This window comes from Exophiala aquamarina (genome assembly GCF_000709125.1).
Source record: "Exophiala aquamarina CBS 119918 chromosome Unknown aczIA-supercont1.1, whole genome shotgun sequence".
NCBI lineage: Eukaryota > Fungi > Ascomycota > Eurotiomycetes > Chaetothyriales > Herpotrichiellaceae > Exophiala > Exophiala aquamarina.
Genome location: NW_013550587.1, coordinates 971,884 through 988,124, shown reverse-complemented (window position 1 = coordinate 988,124; position 16,241 = coordinate 971,884). Strand labels below are relative to the sequence as shown.

Below are 16,241 nucleotides of genomic sequence, written 5' to 3'. Positions count from 1 at the left end.
TTAGAGATGCCAAACACACTCTTTGGCGTTGATCAATTCAATCATTCCGAATTGCGTATGAAACATCGGTAACTTCTAGACCACGGCGTTTTGCTATGTCCAATACATGTTGATATTCCATTTTCTTCCCGTCGGCGCAGCCATCAAGCGTTCGATGTTGTACCATATCCGTGATAGGAATTGTGCCAAACCAAGGGTGGGTGGCATCCCAACACGTTTGTTACCTCGAGTCCTGACTGTTCCAAATTGCCGCTTTGGTGGTCAGTTCCCAACCACAAACCCACCGAGACCAGCACTCGTTCTAGAGCCTATTCCCAATTCCTGGCCTGCCACTCCCTCACTCTTCCTGTCCTGTGAAAGGACATGCGCTGTCCCTGGTCAAATAAATGTATGGCCTCTCCTTGGAACCGAAGTTGATGTGTGCCAACAGCAAACCCACTTGATTTAATGTATGGCAAGCATCTGCCGTACACGGAAAACTTCCCATGCTTCCACGCTGCTTACCAAGATATTACCACCATTCTATTTAGGTGAGAATCTCTAGCCAAGCACGAAATCAGATCTTCCAAAACAATTATATGGTATTATTCCTGCACAAGTGCCCCGCCCCTTCAGTTGAACTTACATCACAAGGGACTCGTAGATCCTGCAGCCAATTCGAGTCTGTGCCGCTGTAGGGACTTCAATCGGAGAGCTTACCCGAAGCCGCCAACTCAACGCTGACAAGGATTCGTTGAAGCTTAAGTCGACATCTCGAATTCTTTTGTGTCCAATGCTTCGGTGCTGAGCTTTTGTCCTGGCAATGTACTATTCTCGGATCAAGCATGACATGTGTGTGTGGCCCACGCACAGACCTCAATGCAGTACTTCCCCCTCCTCTTTGTCAGGGTGCCATATCCAAGAGCGTTGAAGAAAAAAGTGTAGGTGAACAGAATGAGGACGAACGACGGTAGAATGTCTTGAGATCAACGACACTGCGACTACCCAACGCGACAGGTCACATAAACTATGATTGATGTCACATGCCGCTACAAGAATCCTGCGCAATGAATGAGAGCCGCCGAGAGTCCGAGACCAACACTGCTTGCCCACAAATATTTGCCCAACCTTCAGTTCTCCTCTCTTTCTCTTTCCTTTTTGTTTCTTCGTCAATCTTTATCTAGTCGAATCCGGCGCAATGTCTAGAATCTCTGGTGAAAACCCGGCAAGGAGACCGTTGAACCTCACGATGAGGTCCTTGATGATGAGGTCCTCGACTTCGAAGACATCGAACAACTCCTGGAGGATATAATGCCTGGAAGCAAGCGGAAGCTGGCAGAAACCGGTGCTGCTTCTCGGGCCAAAAAGCACGTCATGTCCAATTCTGCAAGTCACGGGGAGACGAGGCCTTCGACGACTCCCGGACATTAACTGAGACAGCCACCCTCAGTAATGATCGTGTCATCAACCCTCACACCGCACATGGAGTGATGCGTAAAGCACTCCTTGATCGACATGTACAACCATACACTGGTCGTTTTCAAGAGATCTGTCATGGTCCAGAAACTGCCTGTGACAAGCATGCTTGAAATCCCACACTCAATCAATTAATCATTCGATCAGATCAAGGTGCTCAACCAAATAATACCTTATATTTCTCAAGTCTTTCTCGCTTTCCCAACGGCAATTACGCCTCCACCGTCAGATGGGACTTTGTTCACATGGGCGCATTGTGTGTCAAGTTCGCTGTCGCCGTTCACAAGGACCATAAAGTGAAATTTGGTCATACGATGCACCAAAAGCTGCCTAAGGCGTTTGGTGAGGCTTCGATCACATTTGTTCCAGGCCGTATCGACATGGACGGCAAAAGTGTTCCTGCTCGATCCTTCAAGGACTGTGACATCTATTACTCGTCGCCAGAAGATCTTCGAGAGGTCGAAGGCAGATACGCCAACGAATTTGACGAAGCCATCAAGGCTTTCACAGGCATGGACGTCGATGGGAACAGTGAAAGCTCCGCGACAAGCCAAAAAAGCTAGCTGTAATCCCCAATGTCATTAGAGGCGCCAGCAATGCATTGTCAACGGAATTGAAGTTGAAAGCTCAAAAAAAGGAAGCCATGGGCAAAGTAGCAGCCTTGGCCGCCGCCAACGATCCAAGTCAGGGCAAGGCAGATGATGCTACAAATCCTGACGATAAGAGAGAGACGACCGAGGCTCCTTCAGACGAGCCCGTGGACGAACTTGCCGGGATTCATCAAGAAGCTTGTCAAATACCTCCAGAACTTCCTAGTTGCGCATGTCCCTCTCGCATACTACTGGCGCTTCCCGGACAACGAGATTATGAAAAACAGGAGACATATTTACTATGATCAAGGGATCAGCTCTTTCGTTTATGCAGTGAAGAGCTATCTTCCGTGGTTTTATCACTACCACAATGCCACAGGTGATTTGGGCCTCAGAAGGATTCCTGATGCATTCCATGTTGGTGGCGGCATGCTTAGGCGTGGCGAAGAGGAGGACGCATTATCAACTGTTATTGCCAAGTTTCGACCAATTGCCAAGTATAACTCAATCCTTAACTACCTGATAGTACAAGCAGTCATTGACCAGCAGGTCTTCAGCACTCCTGACTCTAACTAGGAGCCATTTGTCAATGTCAATGTCACTACCTACGCTGTTCGCATGATTTCCGCATTCCCAGCCGACGACAAGACCACCAAGGACAGCAATGGCAAAGATGTCGAGATGGCCGATGCAAGCCCCCAAGAGGCTGATGACCGGGCTGAAAAAATCCGAAACCGCGGATATCTCAAGGTGTACGTCCAGTTAGATGCTAAAATCTGCAAGGGTCTGGGCCACGATTCGGTTTTCCAGCAAGGACGGACTTTTACGATCAACTTCTACTTGAAAGGGGTTTGCGAGCGCTCCCGATCATCATCGCTGGGTGGGGAAATATATGCGATTAGTAAATCCAGAAAATCCCTTCATGGCCGAAAACATGTCGTTTGATTTCGTCCTTCTAGCCTACCGTCCAGTGGACAGTCAAGTCGTACGATCTTTCGATTCGATTGAAGAGGCATTGAAGCAAACTCGTTTTGGTATGAAGGCATCACTGCATGCGAAACCGAATGACAAGCCTCTGCATTATGCCATGCTTGCCAATGCGGATTAGGCACACAGTGGTTCAAACGTTTTGCCAAGGTGCTTACTTGCTTACTGGCTGTGTGTCTGAGAACTATCCTACTCCTGAGGATCCAACAACTTATCCAAACGTCTTGCCTAAAGCAAGCCATGATGGGAAGAAAGCAATCCCCAGAACAGAGATCGAAATTGCGGCGTATGACAAGTTCAAGCTGGAGTTCGATTCCCTCAATACGAATTGCAAGTGGAACCTTGACAAGCCACAACGAGAGGCAGTTCTTCTAGGTACCAAACAAAATTTGGTCAACATTGTCCAAGGTCCCCCGGGTACAGGCAAGAGAATGACTCTTGCTGCTGCCGCCATTGTGCATGTCAATGTAGCGGATGACAAAGTGCTTATGTGCACTCCGAGCAATCCGGCGGTCGATGGCATTGCTCTTATGATCCAAAAAATGTTACCTTTGTCATGGGAACGTCACATACTCCGTGAGCATATTGTGGGAGCAGAACATGAGTTTGCCCTACTTTCAGAGGAAGACGAAAAGCAATTCGTTCCAAAGTCCAAGGGAGATGCCGAGATGCTGGTAATTGAACAACTTGAAAGCATGTTGGCCGAGAATATCAACACAAACGAGTTGACAGAAGCGGCGTTGAATGACACTGACAAACTTCATCCGAAACACTTCCACGCTCGGAGCATGTCAACTGCTGCGTACGTTCGCGCTTTAGCCGTCAGGAAGACAGAAATTTACGGTAGTCCGCGACACCCTTCCGGTCTGTTGCCGGAAGATAAGGGGCTTCTCGACGCCAGTAACACCCTCCTCAGCATCGGTACTGAATTTAATGCCATGCCCGGTGGTAAGGAGAAACAGGCTTCTGCTAAGAGATTCAACGAAGCTATGAGGCTTGCCCGCATCGAGGTATACCGCACTAACCATAATTATCGTCATCACGACATGCGGTAAGTCTGCCAACAATATCTTAGCAGAACACTTTAAACCAGAGGTATGTTTCGTGGATGAAACAGCGCAGTGTACTGAAACAGACTTCCTCGGCCTTCGAGCGATTGCGCGAGTGTGGTGTCCCAGTCTATCGTCTCACGATCCAGCATCGCATGACACCAACATGCAATGTGCTGACCAATTCGGACTTTTACGGTGGCAAAATCGTAACGGCCGATGTCATGACGAAACCGGGTCCGTTACTCCCATGGTTTAGACTTTCATCAAGCGATTCTTCCATGGTGAGGAGAAAGACGACACCATAGTTTATCCCGAGGTGGTATTCGTCAATATGCAGGACTCGATCTCTTACAAGGATCAACACTCGCCTTCATCTGTCAATTCCATGGAGGCCAGTATGGCCGCACACATCATATGTTCACTTCTGGCCCACAACCCAGAATTGAAGCCCAGCGCGAATTGGTGTGATCTGCATGTACAAGGCACATATCAATATAATCAAGCACGAAATAAAACGCAGGATGCCGATCATTGCGAATGAGGAAAATTGGACCAAGGCACATATACCAGACATGTCCCAGATCGTCTACGATACCGTTCACTCCTCTCAAGGGCGCGAGGTGGACATATCCATTGTCAGTTTCGGTGCATGTTGTGTCAAAGATTTCAACGATCAATATGAGACCGTCGACACCAGAGCTTGGGACGCGTTTCCGTACATCAGCCCCCATGTGCGAGACTCCGCCCTGCGAACGTGGCCAGCTCTCGCCAGAAGTTCGCCTTATCATGCTGGGAAACCTTGATGGACTACTTAAAGCCCTCGAGAAGCTCAAGAATTAGCCTGAATTGAAGACTGTCTTGGATCTAGCCATGAAGGAGGGCTTTGTGGTCACTCCGAGTGACACGGAGACATACGAGAGGATGAGAACAAGTCTATCTTAGCCCTCCACGCTCGACGTCAGCATTTGATCGATTCCATGGATTTGGCCCAAGTTGCACGTGGTGCTCTCACGCAACTGCTCGTGGTGGCCGTGGTGGTGGTCGAGGCGTTGGTCGCGGTCGGGGTGGTCGTGGTAATTGAGTGGTCGATGTCATGCTCGTGGTCGTGATGGTCAACGTGCTGGTTGTGGTCATTCATTGAAAGTAAGAGCATTTTAGCATCGTACAAAACACAGATACATGTGGAATAGGATGCAGAACACAAATGGTCGTTTACATACTTTCTGCCACATGATCCCACGGAAGAACAGGAAGGGAAGTGACCATGTACGGTAAGATGCAGGACGGTGATGATAAGAAAAGAGCACAATGAATCACATTGACTGAAGAGGGAAAAATGATACAGCACAAGCTCTCACGAAGGTGTGGAGCAGGGAGACGTGGCACTTGCCTTGTTGATATTACCCGTTAATATCGCTCTTTCCCTGGATGCCATGGGAGGCAATCAATATTTCCCTATCGCCACTCGTCTCCATCTTTTCTTTCTTTCTTTCTTTCTCCTCTCGAGCATTATAGCAGAATTCTCCGGTATCTTGTTCAGCGAACAGAATACCCATTTGTTGGCGTTGAGCTGTAGCTCTTCGCTCGAAACCAAACCCAATCAAATGAACAATAGGAACAGACGAGATCCTCGTGGGCCCAAAGTCTCGCAGGAAGTGGAAGAGTATGCCAACTTCAGGAGGCGGATTGATACTTTGACCGACCAAATTATCGAGGAGGGAGAAATTACGGAGGCAGTTCAATGGAGCCCACTTACCAGAGGTGACAGGTGCCATGGAACAGGCTGCTGAATAACTGGTATTGGAAAGTCTGGACCAGTTAAAGCGGAGGATTTGCAAACTGACTGGCAGGGTGATTTGGGTGAGAAAGTCATGGAACTGACACGCGAAATCCACCAACCTGTCGAAGAGAAATTCCAAGAATTGACGCTAAGATACGAAGCACTTCTGGAAGCGTCGAGGTCACTCGAGGGAGAGCTGGCTGTGAAATGCGGTGAGATAGAGGACCTGCAGACAACCTTGAAGAAACAGCGCGTCGACATAATCGAAATGAAAAAGAACGTGCAACATATTGTCACCTTGAACCACGCGGTACACTGAAAGCATGCTCAGCCGAGTGAAGCCAACGAAAACGCACTAGAGACGGGGCCGCATAATGGACCTGAAGACAAAGAGGAGGAAGATCAACATCCACAGGAGAATTTCCATTGAGACGCAAACTACAGCAGCGGGCTAAAGATTACCGACAGTAATCGAATTAGCACAACAGACTCGGAAGGTGAAACAGGCACCTTTGACCCCAACAGATCTCGACAGGTAAATCCTTACCGCCTCTCTGAGGGTTTGATCGGCGATGTGGATATGGACAGCCACTCCGACCATGACAATACTCCAGTCGAAGCTCACGCTAGTAGCCCCGGACATTCGAGTCAGCTACATAATGATTGCGACGATGTTGAAGATAGTGAAGAGGTGGTCAGCATGATATCCGTCCGCACCCAAGAGAAACACCAAGCGCCGTCATAGGTTTATCAGGAACCGTGTACCAGCGACAGAGCGATGCATGCCTAAGCCTACCATGGACACTGAACAGCGAATCCAGAGGATGTATGATCAGGCGATGACACCATTCCATTCGACTTTCCCCTTACGAGCATTGGTATGAAGGTTCAAGAGCAGAAGGTGGCGATGGCAAATAATTCAGGGCGGACCAAGTGAACAATTTCACACAGAACCGAGAATGAAAGCACGCGTGACAAATCCAGAGTTTGAGGTGTTGTAACTTGCTTCGGCATGTTGGAATCTATGGAACGAATGCGGTAGGCATCGGGACAGGTTGTCTCGCAAATTCTGGAGCAAAGGGGAATGATTAATGGGGATTCCTTTCCTATCGTAATAATTGCTTGTACGGAAAGCAGTGACCAACCGGAGGAGGCGATGCCCGAAAACGCAAACGACAAAACAGGCTCATGGTCGAGTGACCTACCGCAAGCTGTGTTCTCTCGCGGACCGAGCCCAAATTAGGCCATCAGATTTCAATCGCACGAGGAGCAATGAGGAAGAAATATGCGGGTTTCAATGATTTTTTGAGGGTTCTATGTACACAAGTACACGGTTCCATTGTAAAGCAAAGCTCAGAGGCTAATCAAGACACTGTCTCATGTAGACATTGTCCCATTTTGTGAACCCAAAACATCCAAACCCGGTATCCGCAGGCACCTCTGCCGAAAACCGCCGTTCTGACATCGAATTCAATTCTTTTGGACTTTGATGGAGTGCCACCAGTGCCACCAGGACAAACCCTCCACCTTGGACTCTGATCGAGGCGATGCTTCTAGCGACTCGACCAGACTGGGTCCGTTTCCACCGATCTCAGAAGATCCAGACGCTGCCCGGTTCAGTTAATGGTGCAAGATCTCTTCCACCAGATACCGGTTAAACATTGGATTCGATCAAGTGCTCAAGCTTTGTGACACTCAACCATGAGCTCGTAGTTGGAGTGGGCTCGGAGGGAAGAGCTAAGGCTCGACCCCAAAACCCGTATCACGGAGCAAAAGGCCGATAGGGTGTTGCTCACATCAGGTCATTTTTGAGGATCTATTTAGGATCTGGCGGAGTGCTTCGTCGACTCTGTTGTTGGCTCGGCTGCTGCGGCCGCTGGATTGGTTGATCTTGCGGTTGGTTGAACATTGAGGGGTGAGAGAAAAGGCCTTGCTTTGGCGCGCTGCGCCTGCGCATGAGGATTGTTGAAGAAACGCATCCAGTGGCATTCAATGGCTGAAAGGCACGACGCACCGATCAACCCAGGAGCACCGACTAGACTAGCTGTCCAGTTCAATGAACCTCAATGAAGAGCTCATTGCTTGTTTGGAGAATATTTTCGGGAAGAGCTACGACTCAGCCCAGAAACCCGGAGGCCGATCGAGACGCTGTCTCAACTGGACTAGGTGGGTTTCTTGAAGAAAGAGAGAGTGAGGGAGGGAGGGAGGAATGCAAGGCTGCGTAGATATTTGTGGGCAAACAGTGCTGATCTTGGCGGCTTTCATTCACTGCACAGCATTCTTTCGTCTACATGTGACATTAACACCAATCGTAGCTCACATTACCTGCTAGATTAAATTGAACCGTAGATGCTAAGAGGACTGAACCATTACCTGTAGGCTTGATGAAGTGTTAATGTCTGTGAAACGGAGAATCGCCTTCAGGTGTTGGTCATTCATAGGGAATCACTTAACCTGTATGCAATGAACATAAGTACCTTAATATTCCGTGATAATCTGGAACATACTCCGTACACCACTCGAAATGCGAGGCTCTCAAACCCCTGAAAAGGGCAATCACGTCACGTGATCTTGTTCGGTCAAAACAGAAGGACCGGTCATAAAATGTTCAAGTAGAACTCGGTGGTGCGAATAGATGTATATATGCGATTCATAGGCTGCAGGATGTTGAGGGCAGTCCCTCTCAGTAAGGATGGGTGTTGAGATGCATGCCTAGGCAGTCCCGTACATACCATTCCATTCCCAGGCGTGATCGGAAGAAGAGAAACAATCGGAAGATAAACGGGAAAACTGCTCGGAAGGTGAACGGTCTTGGCAGTGTCGGCACGTGCTATGGATTATTTGCGGCTGCGCTGATTGGATCCGAGGTTCAAAGCATCATCGAGATTCCAAACGCCACAGGCGGTGCTCCCTCTACCTTTCCGATTTCAATCCACGACCACTCTTCAATCTCTCCACTCCGTTCTCCTTGAAGGTCGCAATACGCTGTTCGCGGTCAGCCAGTATTGCCTGCAAGTTCGAAAACCTCACAATGGCCGCTTTACGCTCTGCAACACGCTTTGTTGCTCCCTCTAGGTCTGTCCTGCGGTCGTCGTTCGCCGGAAGATCGTATGCCACCGTGACCGAAAAGTCGACATATGATACCTCCGCTAGCAGACCGCCAATCCCGGCATCCAAGACGACGACTGTAGAAGAGCCCGTCCCCAGCAAAGATGCGAAGATCAAGACCTTCCAGATCTATCGATGGAATCCCGATGAGCCTACCTCCAAGCCGAGGATGCAGAGCTACACGCTGGATCTGAACAAGACCGGGCCCATGATGCTGGATGCGTTAATCCGAATCAAGAACGAGGTGGACCCGACACTTACATTCCGACGAAGCTGCAGAGAAGGAATTTGTGGTAGTTGTGCTATGAATATTGATGGTGTCAACACATTGGCTTGTCTATGTATGCCATCTGGTCCAAGTGGCGCTTGGAAGCTCTGACTAACATGACGAAACAGGCAGAATCCCAACCGACACAGCAAAGCAGTCTCGGATCTATCCACTGCCACATACATATGTGGTCAAGGATCTTGTACCCGACTTGACCCAATTCTACAAGCAATACAAATCCATCAAACCTTTCCTCCAGCGAGACACCAAGTCCCCAGATGTGAGTATTTTTGATAGATGTAATAACCAGACAAGTGTTAACGTCTTCCAACAGGGCAAGGAATTCCGGCAATCGCCTGCGGATCGCAAGAAACTGGATGGTCTTTATGAGTGCATCTTGTGTGCTTGCTGCTCCACATCTTGCCCCTCATACTGGTGGAACAGTGATGAGTACCTAGGACCTGCAATCCTGCTTCAATCATACCGTTGGCTGGCCGATTCCCGAGACGAACGCAAGGCCGAACGGAAGGAAGCCCTCGACAACAGCATGAGTCTTTACAGATGTCATACTATTCTGAATTGCTCGAGAACCTGCCCCAAAGGCCTCAATCCTGCCAAAGCGATCGCGGAAATCAAAAAGGCAATGGCATTTTAACTGGGTTTTGTTGGTGCTCGGAAAGCGGGCGGAAATATACACGAACATGCGACCAATTGAGCAATCCTCGATTCGCCTTTGGAGTGAATTTTGAGGCCACAGCTGTGTAAATAAATACTATGCTTGACGTTCACGAATGGTCGTAGAAGGCCATCTGGCAGTTTGAGTGATTTAGCTTTGACCCTGTTCCTATTGTCATGTCCTAAGAGGAAGCGTGCTGGCGAGATAGTCAAGCCGTCAGGTATTTGTCTCTGCTCGTTGGTACACTGCACATCCTTTCAGATATATATCCAACAAGTAATTATACTGTAACTAATGGCATCCACACATATATAGATATCTTAGGTAGGCAGCCATTGGGTGATACCAACCCTCTTACATTCGATTTCTAGATACCGATGTACGGCGTTGCATAATATCGTGCTGCTACCAATCAAGCTAGATCACGCATTATCTCTATTTGTAATCAATCCCCCATTCCCGAGGCTTTCCTGCACACCAACGTCGCGTTTGCTCCATTGAACTTTCATTCATCAACTTGATGAGAAAGAGCTGAGCAGGCACGAAGCGATGGCGACCACATGTCCAGCAATTACGCGTCTACGACAAGCTGTTGACCAGCATTTGCCTGCAAATAATGCATCAGCCATTACCGGGCCTACACCGATAACCACCCCCGAACGACGAGCGCGTTCTCTCAGCGACCTGCCCATCGAGATATCCCAGCTATCCAGCAAAGCTGCCGAGAAAGAGCCCAAGGACACTGTTCTTTACCTTGGATATGGCTCGAACCTATGCGCAGAAACCTTCCAGGGAAAGCGAAACATCAACCCACTCTCACAGGTTAATGTGGTGGTGCCTGCATTGTCCCTGACGTTCGATCTGCCGGGCCTCCCTTACACCGAACCATGCTTTGGCAATGTACGATACCGAGACACGCAAATGGGCGGCGATGTGGCGGGAGATGACTACCACAAGGATCGATGGCATAAAGGATTGGTCGGTGTTGTCTACGAAGTTACAAGAGCGGACTACATCAATATTATTGCCACTGAAGGAGGAGGGTCAGGCTATCAAGATGTCCTGGTCGATTGCTTCGCCTTGAATGGCACGCTGAATGAGACTGTTCCATCTAATCCATCTGGGCCTTATTTCAAGGCGCACACACTATATGACCCGACAGGACTATCAAGAAGGGAACATTCATATGCACAACCTAGTCCTCGGTATCTCAAACTGATTACGGATGGAGCCACAGAGCATGCTCTACCGCAAGAATATCAAGACTTCCTGAACCAGATTCGGCCATTCCACCTGACCACCAACAGACAAAGGCTCGGACAGTTCATATTCCTGTCCATCTGGGGTCCATTCATCCTCTTCGCCCTTCAAGGCTCGAAGATCTTCCTTCGGCCAGATGGTACGTACCCTCCGTGGATGGCAAAACTTGTCCAAATCATATTTACATCGACCTGGGCAAGTTACGATAAGTTTTTCAAGAGGACCTTCGGTGACGGAGAACGGACGATTGGGGATTCGGATCACGATCAAGCTGGAGATGGCTCAGATGAGAAAGCCCCATTACTCAGGCGAGATAAAAGCTTGGTCTAGAGCTCACAATACACAAGTTAAACTCAATCTATCTTTCCACGTATGATTGGGAGGAACATTGCCACTGGGTGCCGCCACCTACGTGAGGATGGTTCAGAATGCGTGCTCTCTCGACGTTGCAACTTACTATGTTTTTGCTGCTTGTTTCCACCGCCTGTATCTTTGAAAACCACTCATACTGCTTCGCGTCCCTCCTGTCCGCAGATACGTGGGCGTCTATAACTAAATGACTATGTACCAGAAGAAGAATGAGATAGAGGGGATGAAACCGACCTTCTGCACGGCTCTTGACGGTGTTCTAGAGTTTCTCGCAACGGTCCATGTCAAACTGCATCTCTCCCACGGAACATATTCTCAGATATGATCTTGGCTGTCATTGGCATTCGCCGGATCCCTGAAGATCGAGCTCAGGCCGTGGCTCAGTCGACGTGCAGAATCTCGAGGTGATACAGGGCGCCAGTGTGGAAGAAAGCCATTCAGTTGGGCAAGTGCATTCCCTTGCATCACTCCTTCCTATTTACACAACCACCCGACCGCACAAAACCAAGCCCAAATATTTGGTCACTCCCCTCAACTGGTGCTTCGATGCCAGAGATCAACAATACTTTGGCCAAATTACCAGTCTCAAGCTACATTACATTAAGGCACCAAGCTCGACTAGTAGAGCTTTGCGGAACGACAAAATGAGTTCCACAAACCAGTCTAGACTTAAGAGACGCACTCCCCATGGACCCTTGGCTGTCATTTCACCACAAACTCGACTAGGATCCACATTCACGTCGGATGGCTTTGACCTACCTCCCTCCGAGACGCTTCTGGAACCTCCCGTAAAACGAGCGAAGCCACAGACTGACCCGCAAGAAGTCAAGAAGGCAACCAAGAAGAAGGGCAAGTCCACTGTGGCTAAGGAGAAGCAAGCAGGGAGGAAAGTGGACGATGTCAACGTCACCACGTCTTCCAAACCCCAAAAGGAGACAAACGTGGCAGCAACTCAGTCAATGCCAAAACGTGCTGCAAAGTCTTCGGTATCTGTCGAGGAGGCAGATGACAGTGGCCAGGAGGCTCAAGACAAGTCCCATGACAGAGAAGACGCCATCAATGAGAACAAAGAGGATCAGGAGAATGCTGAGGCCGTCGAGGATTCCCACAGACTCAATCATTCGGCCACCCAAGCTGCTCTTGATGCTGCAGATCTTAGCGTTGACTCAAAACTCCGCGACATGGTCGCCCCGGGTCCAGAACGCAAGAAATACAAGCCAGTCGACAATACTCAGTGTCCAGCCTCAAGCACCAAGGAGTTCTCAATCCCCTCCGAGAATGATCGGCGCTGAGGAAGCCGCAAATCATACATTTTGGACCTGGTGGACCCGAGAATCAAGCAATGTTACCCTCCGCGAAAGACCCTATTGATGACCAGGCAGATACCACCTTTGAGAATAACATTCCGGCAGGATCTCCTATAATGTGTGAAACTCCGACTATGCCTCCTCAGCTCCGGGGTAATATTCGCCTTCCACGTTCAAACAACCTGGAATCTCTTAAATTCACGGCCCCGGAGAAAAAACGACATGACCCTTCGCTTCCCCAAGGACAAGGTGTCGAAACTTCCACGACTGGTCCAGTCCGAATCAAAAAGAGCCTTTTAGATGCAGTCCCATTGCAGCATACAGAACCTGAACGCCCTCCTGCTACTCCAGCCTCCTTTTGTACCCGCTTAGAAGCCGAGAATATAAGCCTTGGTGGCATGCAGAATACCCCTGAAGAAGCAAGGGTACCTGTCACTCAAGATACAACCTATGCCTCAGGCAATACCATTATTACTCTGGTGGCTGAGAACTCGACGTTCAAACGACGAAACCCATTCTCTCCATCTCGACGTAGCCGACAGCAGCGATCAGCGTCTAGTGACTTGACGCCAGTCGAAGATTCGCCATCACCCAAAAGACAACCAAAGGGTTTAGTAGACAATCATACAGCCCCGGCTGCCGGAATTCGCAAGTCTCAGCACGGACTGATGGATTCTATGTCACAAATCACAAAGGTCCGTAGTTAAAATTCGTCAAAGATCCTTGCTAAGCATTGACAGGATGTAATGTATCGCTTCGGGGAAGAAGAGGATGCAATCCGTGCAAAAGTCAAGCAATTTCGGGTGGGAGGGACTGCAGTTGTTGGAACTCTGAGAGAGGCTTGGAACGACCGCCTTCTCCACCATTACGGGAAGCTGAGGAAGGATCTTGAAGAAGAGAAAGCAGCACTAGACAAAGCTAGCGAAACGCTTAATGCAGCAAAGGCGGGGCAACTGGAAGTTCTGCGGAATGGTGATGCTATGGTACAGAAGATTGATGAGAAGACCGATGTATAGATGGCGAGCATAGCAGCGCTCCGTTGCAGGGGTTGAATTTGCTGGTTGAGGGTCAGACCAACCAAGAAGGGCGTATCATTTCTTTTGCGGTTAGCAGACTACGGTATTTGATCCAGAATTGAGATTATAGGGTGTTGCACGGCTTGGGATTAGCAGCCTCGACAGCATCATTTGCGGGGGAGGAATGAACGGGGCAAAGAAGTGCAACTCTGGGTGGTGATTCCGTTTGCAACTATGTGCGTCAAATCTCTCTAAGCTGGAAAGAATAGACCATGTGCCTGAAAGACTGCCGTCACTTTACATAGCGTAGCTATAATACAGGATATAATTTTGAGAGCTTTTTATGCCTGACTCGAACGTTGAATTCTTTTGTGGATGGTAAAGTGCAAGCTAAGATTGCGGTACGAGAAAGACGTTAAGGGGCCAGCTTGATGCTCTCGATCTAACTCCTCGAAACCCTAGATCCTTGCAAACTCTTTAGAAATGCTCTCCAGTCGCAGCCAATGCGAGCAACTGCTGTGGCGGCTCGATGTCCTCAACCACACAATTTCCCTGGGCATCGACCAACAGCGCGTGGTTTTTCTCAATGAGGCTCCAATCCTCCACGCGGTACGTGGTCGGCTCACTCGCGACAATGACATGTCTGCCATGGTCAGCGGCGTTCCTCGTCGCATGCGGATTGGCGCCGCCCGAGGGCAGGTCCGGGTATTTCCGGTTCAGCGTGGTGCCGGCGCTGGTGGACCAGTACAGCGAGGGCGGCTGCTCGACGGCATGGTTCCGGAGCCTGACGGCGACCAGCTGCGCGCCGTCGGTGACGCACACGTTCAGACTGTTGGCTTGCACGTTTTCGGGCCCGAGCACCTGCTGCTGCAGCGCGATGATCTTCCGGTGCGCGGCGGTCAATGCGTCTCGCATCTCGGCGACGCTGTACTGCAGCTCCCAGGTCGCGCGATCGCCGCCCCGCGTCAGGTACGTCATGTACAGCGCGGCGAGGTGCTCTGAGTCCGTGGTGCCGTGGACGTTCTCAAATGTGGCCTTGGAGAGCAGCGGGAGCAGCGCCCGCCGGATGTCCGAGAAGTTCGAGATGATCCCGTTGTGCATCAGCGTGTGTCGGCCGAAGGTGAACGGGTGGTTGTTGATGGACGCCACAGACGTCGACCCCGTCGCCGCGCGGATGTGTGCGAATACCGCCGTGGTCGATGTGTTGGTGCAGATGGAGTGGAAGTTGGCGTCGTTCATGGGCGGCGAGGTCGTTTTGAACAGTGCCGGGCGGAGTCCTCCCGGCGTGTCGCTGACGAACGATGACCGGACGGGAGTGTACCATGCCACGCCGAAGCCGTCAATGTTGAAGAGTCGGTTGCGCAGTGTTATCTCATGTTTGGTCGTTTGTTGCCCTGGTAGGTGGGAGATGAGTCGAGGTAGGTAATGGTCGTGCACCTGTTTCGCGAGACTGTGGTCCGGCGTGATGAGAACGTCTTCCAGGAGGCACTCCTCGTCCGGCGAGAGGTATGCGAACCACCGGCACATGTTTATGACACTGGAGAAGGAAGAGTGAAGCGCGAAATGATTAATTGGATGTTAAGAAGTTGAGGAACTTGACTGTTGAGAATGAACGCGGAGAATAGGTATTGATGGAGGGAAACACGATTCTGGTAGAACGCTCGAGCAGACGGCGTTATGAACCAGGGGTACCCAACTGCTTGATGTACTAGTAAATTGTCAGGCTGGAGGTCCTAGATACGAGGCGAGCGAGCCCTTGATCTCATGTATATCAGGAGTAGGGAGACGCTGGTAAAATCATTCCTCAGCCATGGTCCGCACAAAAAAGCTAATCGGATGAGGGGATGAAGGGGTTGCGTCACCTTGGACCCCTCCTTAGTTAGGAGCCAGATCTGGATATGCTTGCTCATCATTATTATTTATTATTGACGCCAGCTTGATCGGTGTTGGGAGGGCACCGTGCGCGTGCGTCAGCGTCCGTGGGTTCCGAGAGCGGTCGAGTTGGTCGGGTAAACGACCCAAAATACGAGGGCATGTGGAACGGAATATGCTTTGACATTGACTTAAGCGAATGCTAAGCTTTTCCGTGCACACGGGTTGATCAGGCACCAGACGACTTATCGAAATATCACCAGGGTGAGACAGGGTCTATTAGCATTCAAGTAGTAGAATCACTGATCCAAAGTTCCAATGGCATGCGTATGCACAGGTTGTCTATATACTCGGACACAACCACAAAGTTGCAGCATCTAGACGCAACTATTGTATGCAAATGCTGCTAAGTTGTGAGGTTGCCTCGGCCGCCGCCCACAAAACAAAGGAAATCCAAGAACACCACGCTTGCTTGCTTGCTTGCGTACAGATGCAAGAGAC

General features: G+C 49.9%; 5 protein-coding genes across 5 annotated transcripts; 4 read left to right on the top strand and 1 right to left on the bottom strand.

Annotated features, from left to right (window-relative positions):
- Nucleotides 1-2,156: 2,156 nt before the first annotated feature.
- On the top strand, nucleotides 2,157-4,887 carry A1O9_00351 (uncharacterized protein; the record flags this gene model as incomplete). Its single annotated transcript, XM_013409515.1, has 7 exons — nucleotides 2,157-2,570; nucleotides 2,622-2,946; nucleotides 3,005-3,079; nucleotides 3,183-4,042; nucleotides 4,108-4,290; nucleotides 4,341-4,546; nucleotides 4,605-4,887. 7 exons carry the CDS (start codon nucleotides 2,157-2,159, stop codon nucleotides 4,885-4,887), a joined length of 2,346 nt encoding a protein of 781 aa, XP_013264969.1.
- A 4,008-nt stretch (nucleotides 4,888-8,895) lies between these two features.
- On the top strand, nucleotides 8,896-9,895 carry A1O9_00350 (succinate dehydrogenase [ubiquinone] iron-sulfur subunit, mitochondrial; the record flags this gene model as incomplete). Its single annotated transcript, XM_013409514.1, has 3 exons — nucleotides 8,896-9,313; nucleotides 9,369-9,520; nucleotides 9,575-9,895. The coding sequence occupies 3 exons, from the start codon at nucleotides 8,896-8,898 to the stop codon at nucleotides 9,893-9,895; spliced, it is 891 nt and encodes a 296-aa protein (XP_013264968.1).
- A 570-nt stretch (nucleotides 9,896-10,465) lies between these two features.
- A1O9_00349 (uncharacterized protein) lies at nucleotides 10,466-11,506 on the top strand (the record flags this gene model as incomplete). Its single annotated transcript, XM_013409513.1, has 1 exon — nucleotides 10,466-11,506. The coding sequence occupies one exon, from the start codon at nucleotides 10,466-10,468 to the stop codon at nucleotides 11,504-11,506; it is 1,041 nt and encodes a 346-aa protein (XP_013264967.1).
- A 1,618-nt stretch (nucleotides 11,507-13,124) lies between these two features.
- A1O9_00348 (uncharacterized protein) lies at nucleotides 13,125-13,805 on the top strand (the record flags this gene model as incomplete). Its single annotated transcript, XM_013409512.1, has 2 exons — nucleotides 13,125-13,547; nucleotides 13,593-13,805. Coding segments are annotated over 2 exons (636 nt in total), but the record flags the coding sequence as incomplete, so codon positions are not given.
- Nucleotides 13,806-14,345: 540 nt separating this feature from the next.
- Nucleotides 14,346-15,395, bottom strand: A1O9_00347 (uncharacterized protein; the record flags this gene model as incomplete). The annotated part of the gene is made up of 1 exon (XM_013409511.1): nucleotides 14,346-15,395. One exon carries the CDS (start codon nucleotides 15,393-15,395, stop codon nucleotides 14,346-14,348), a length of 1,050 nt encoding a protein of 349 aa, XP_013264965.1.
- Nucleotides 15,396-16,241: the final 846 nt, after the last annotated feature.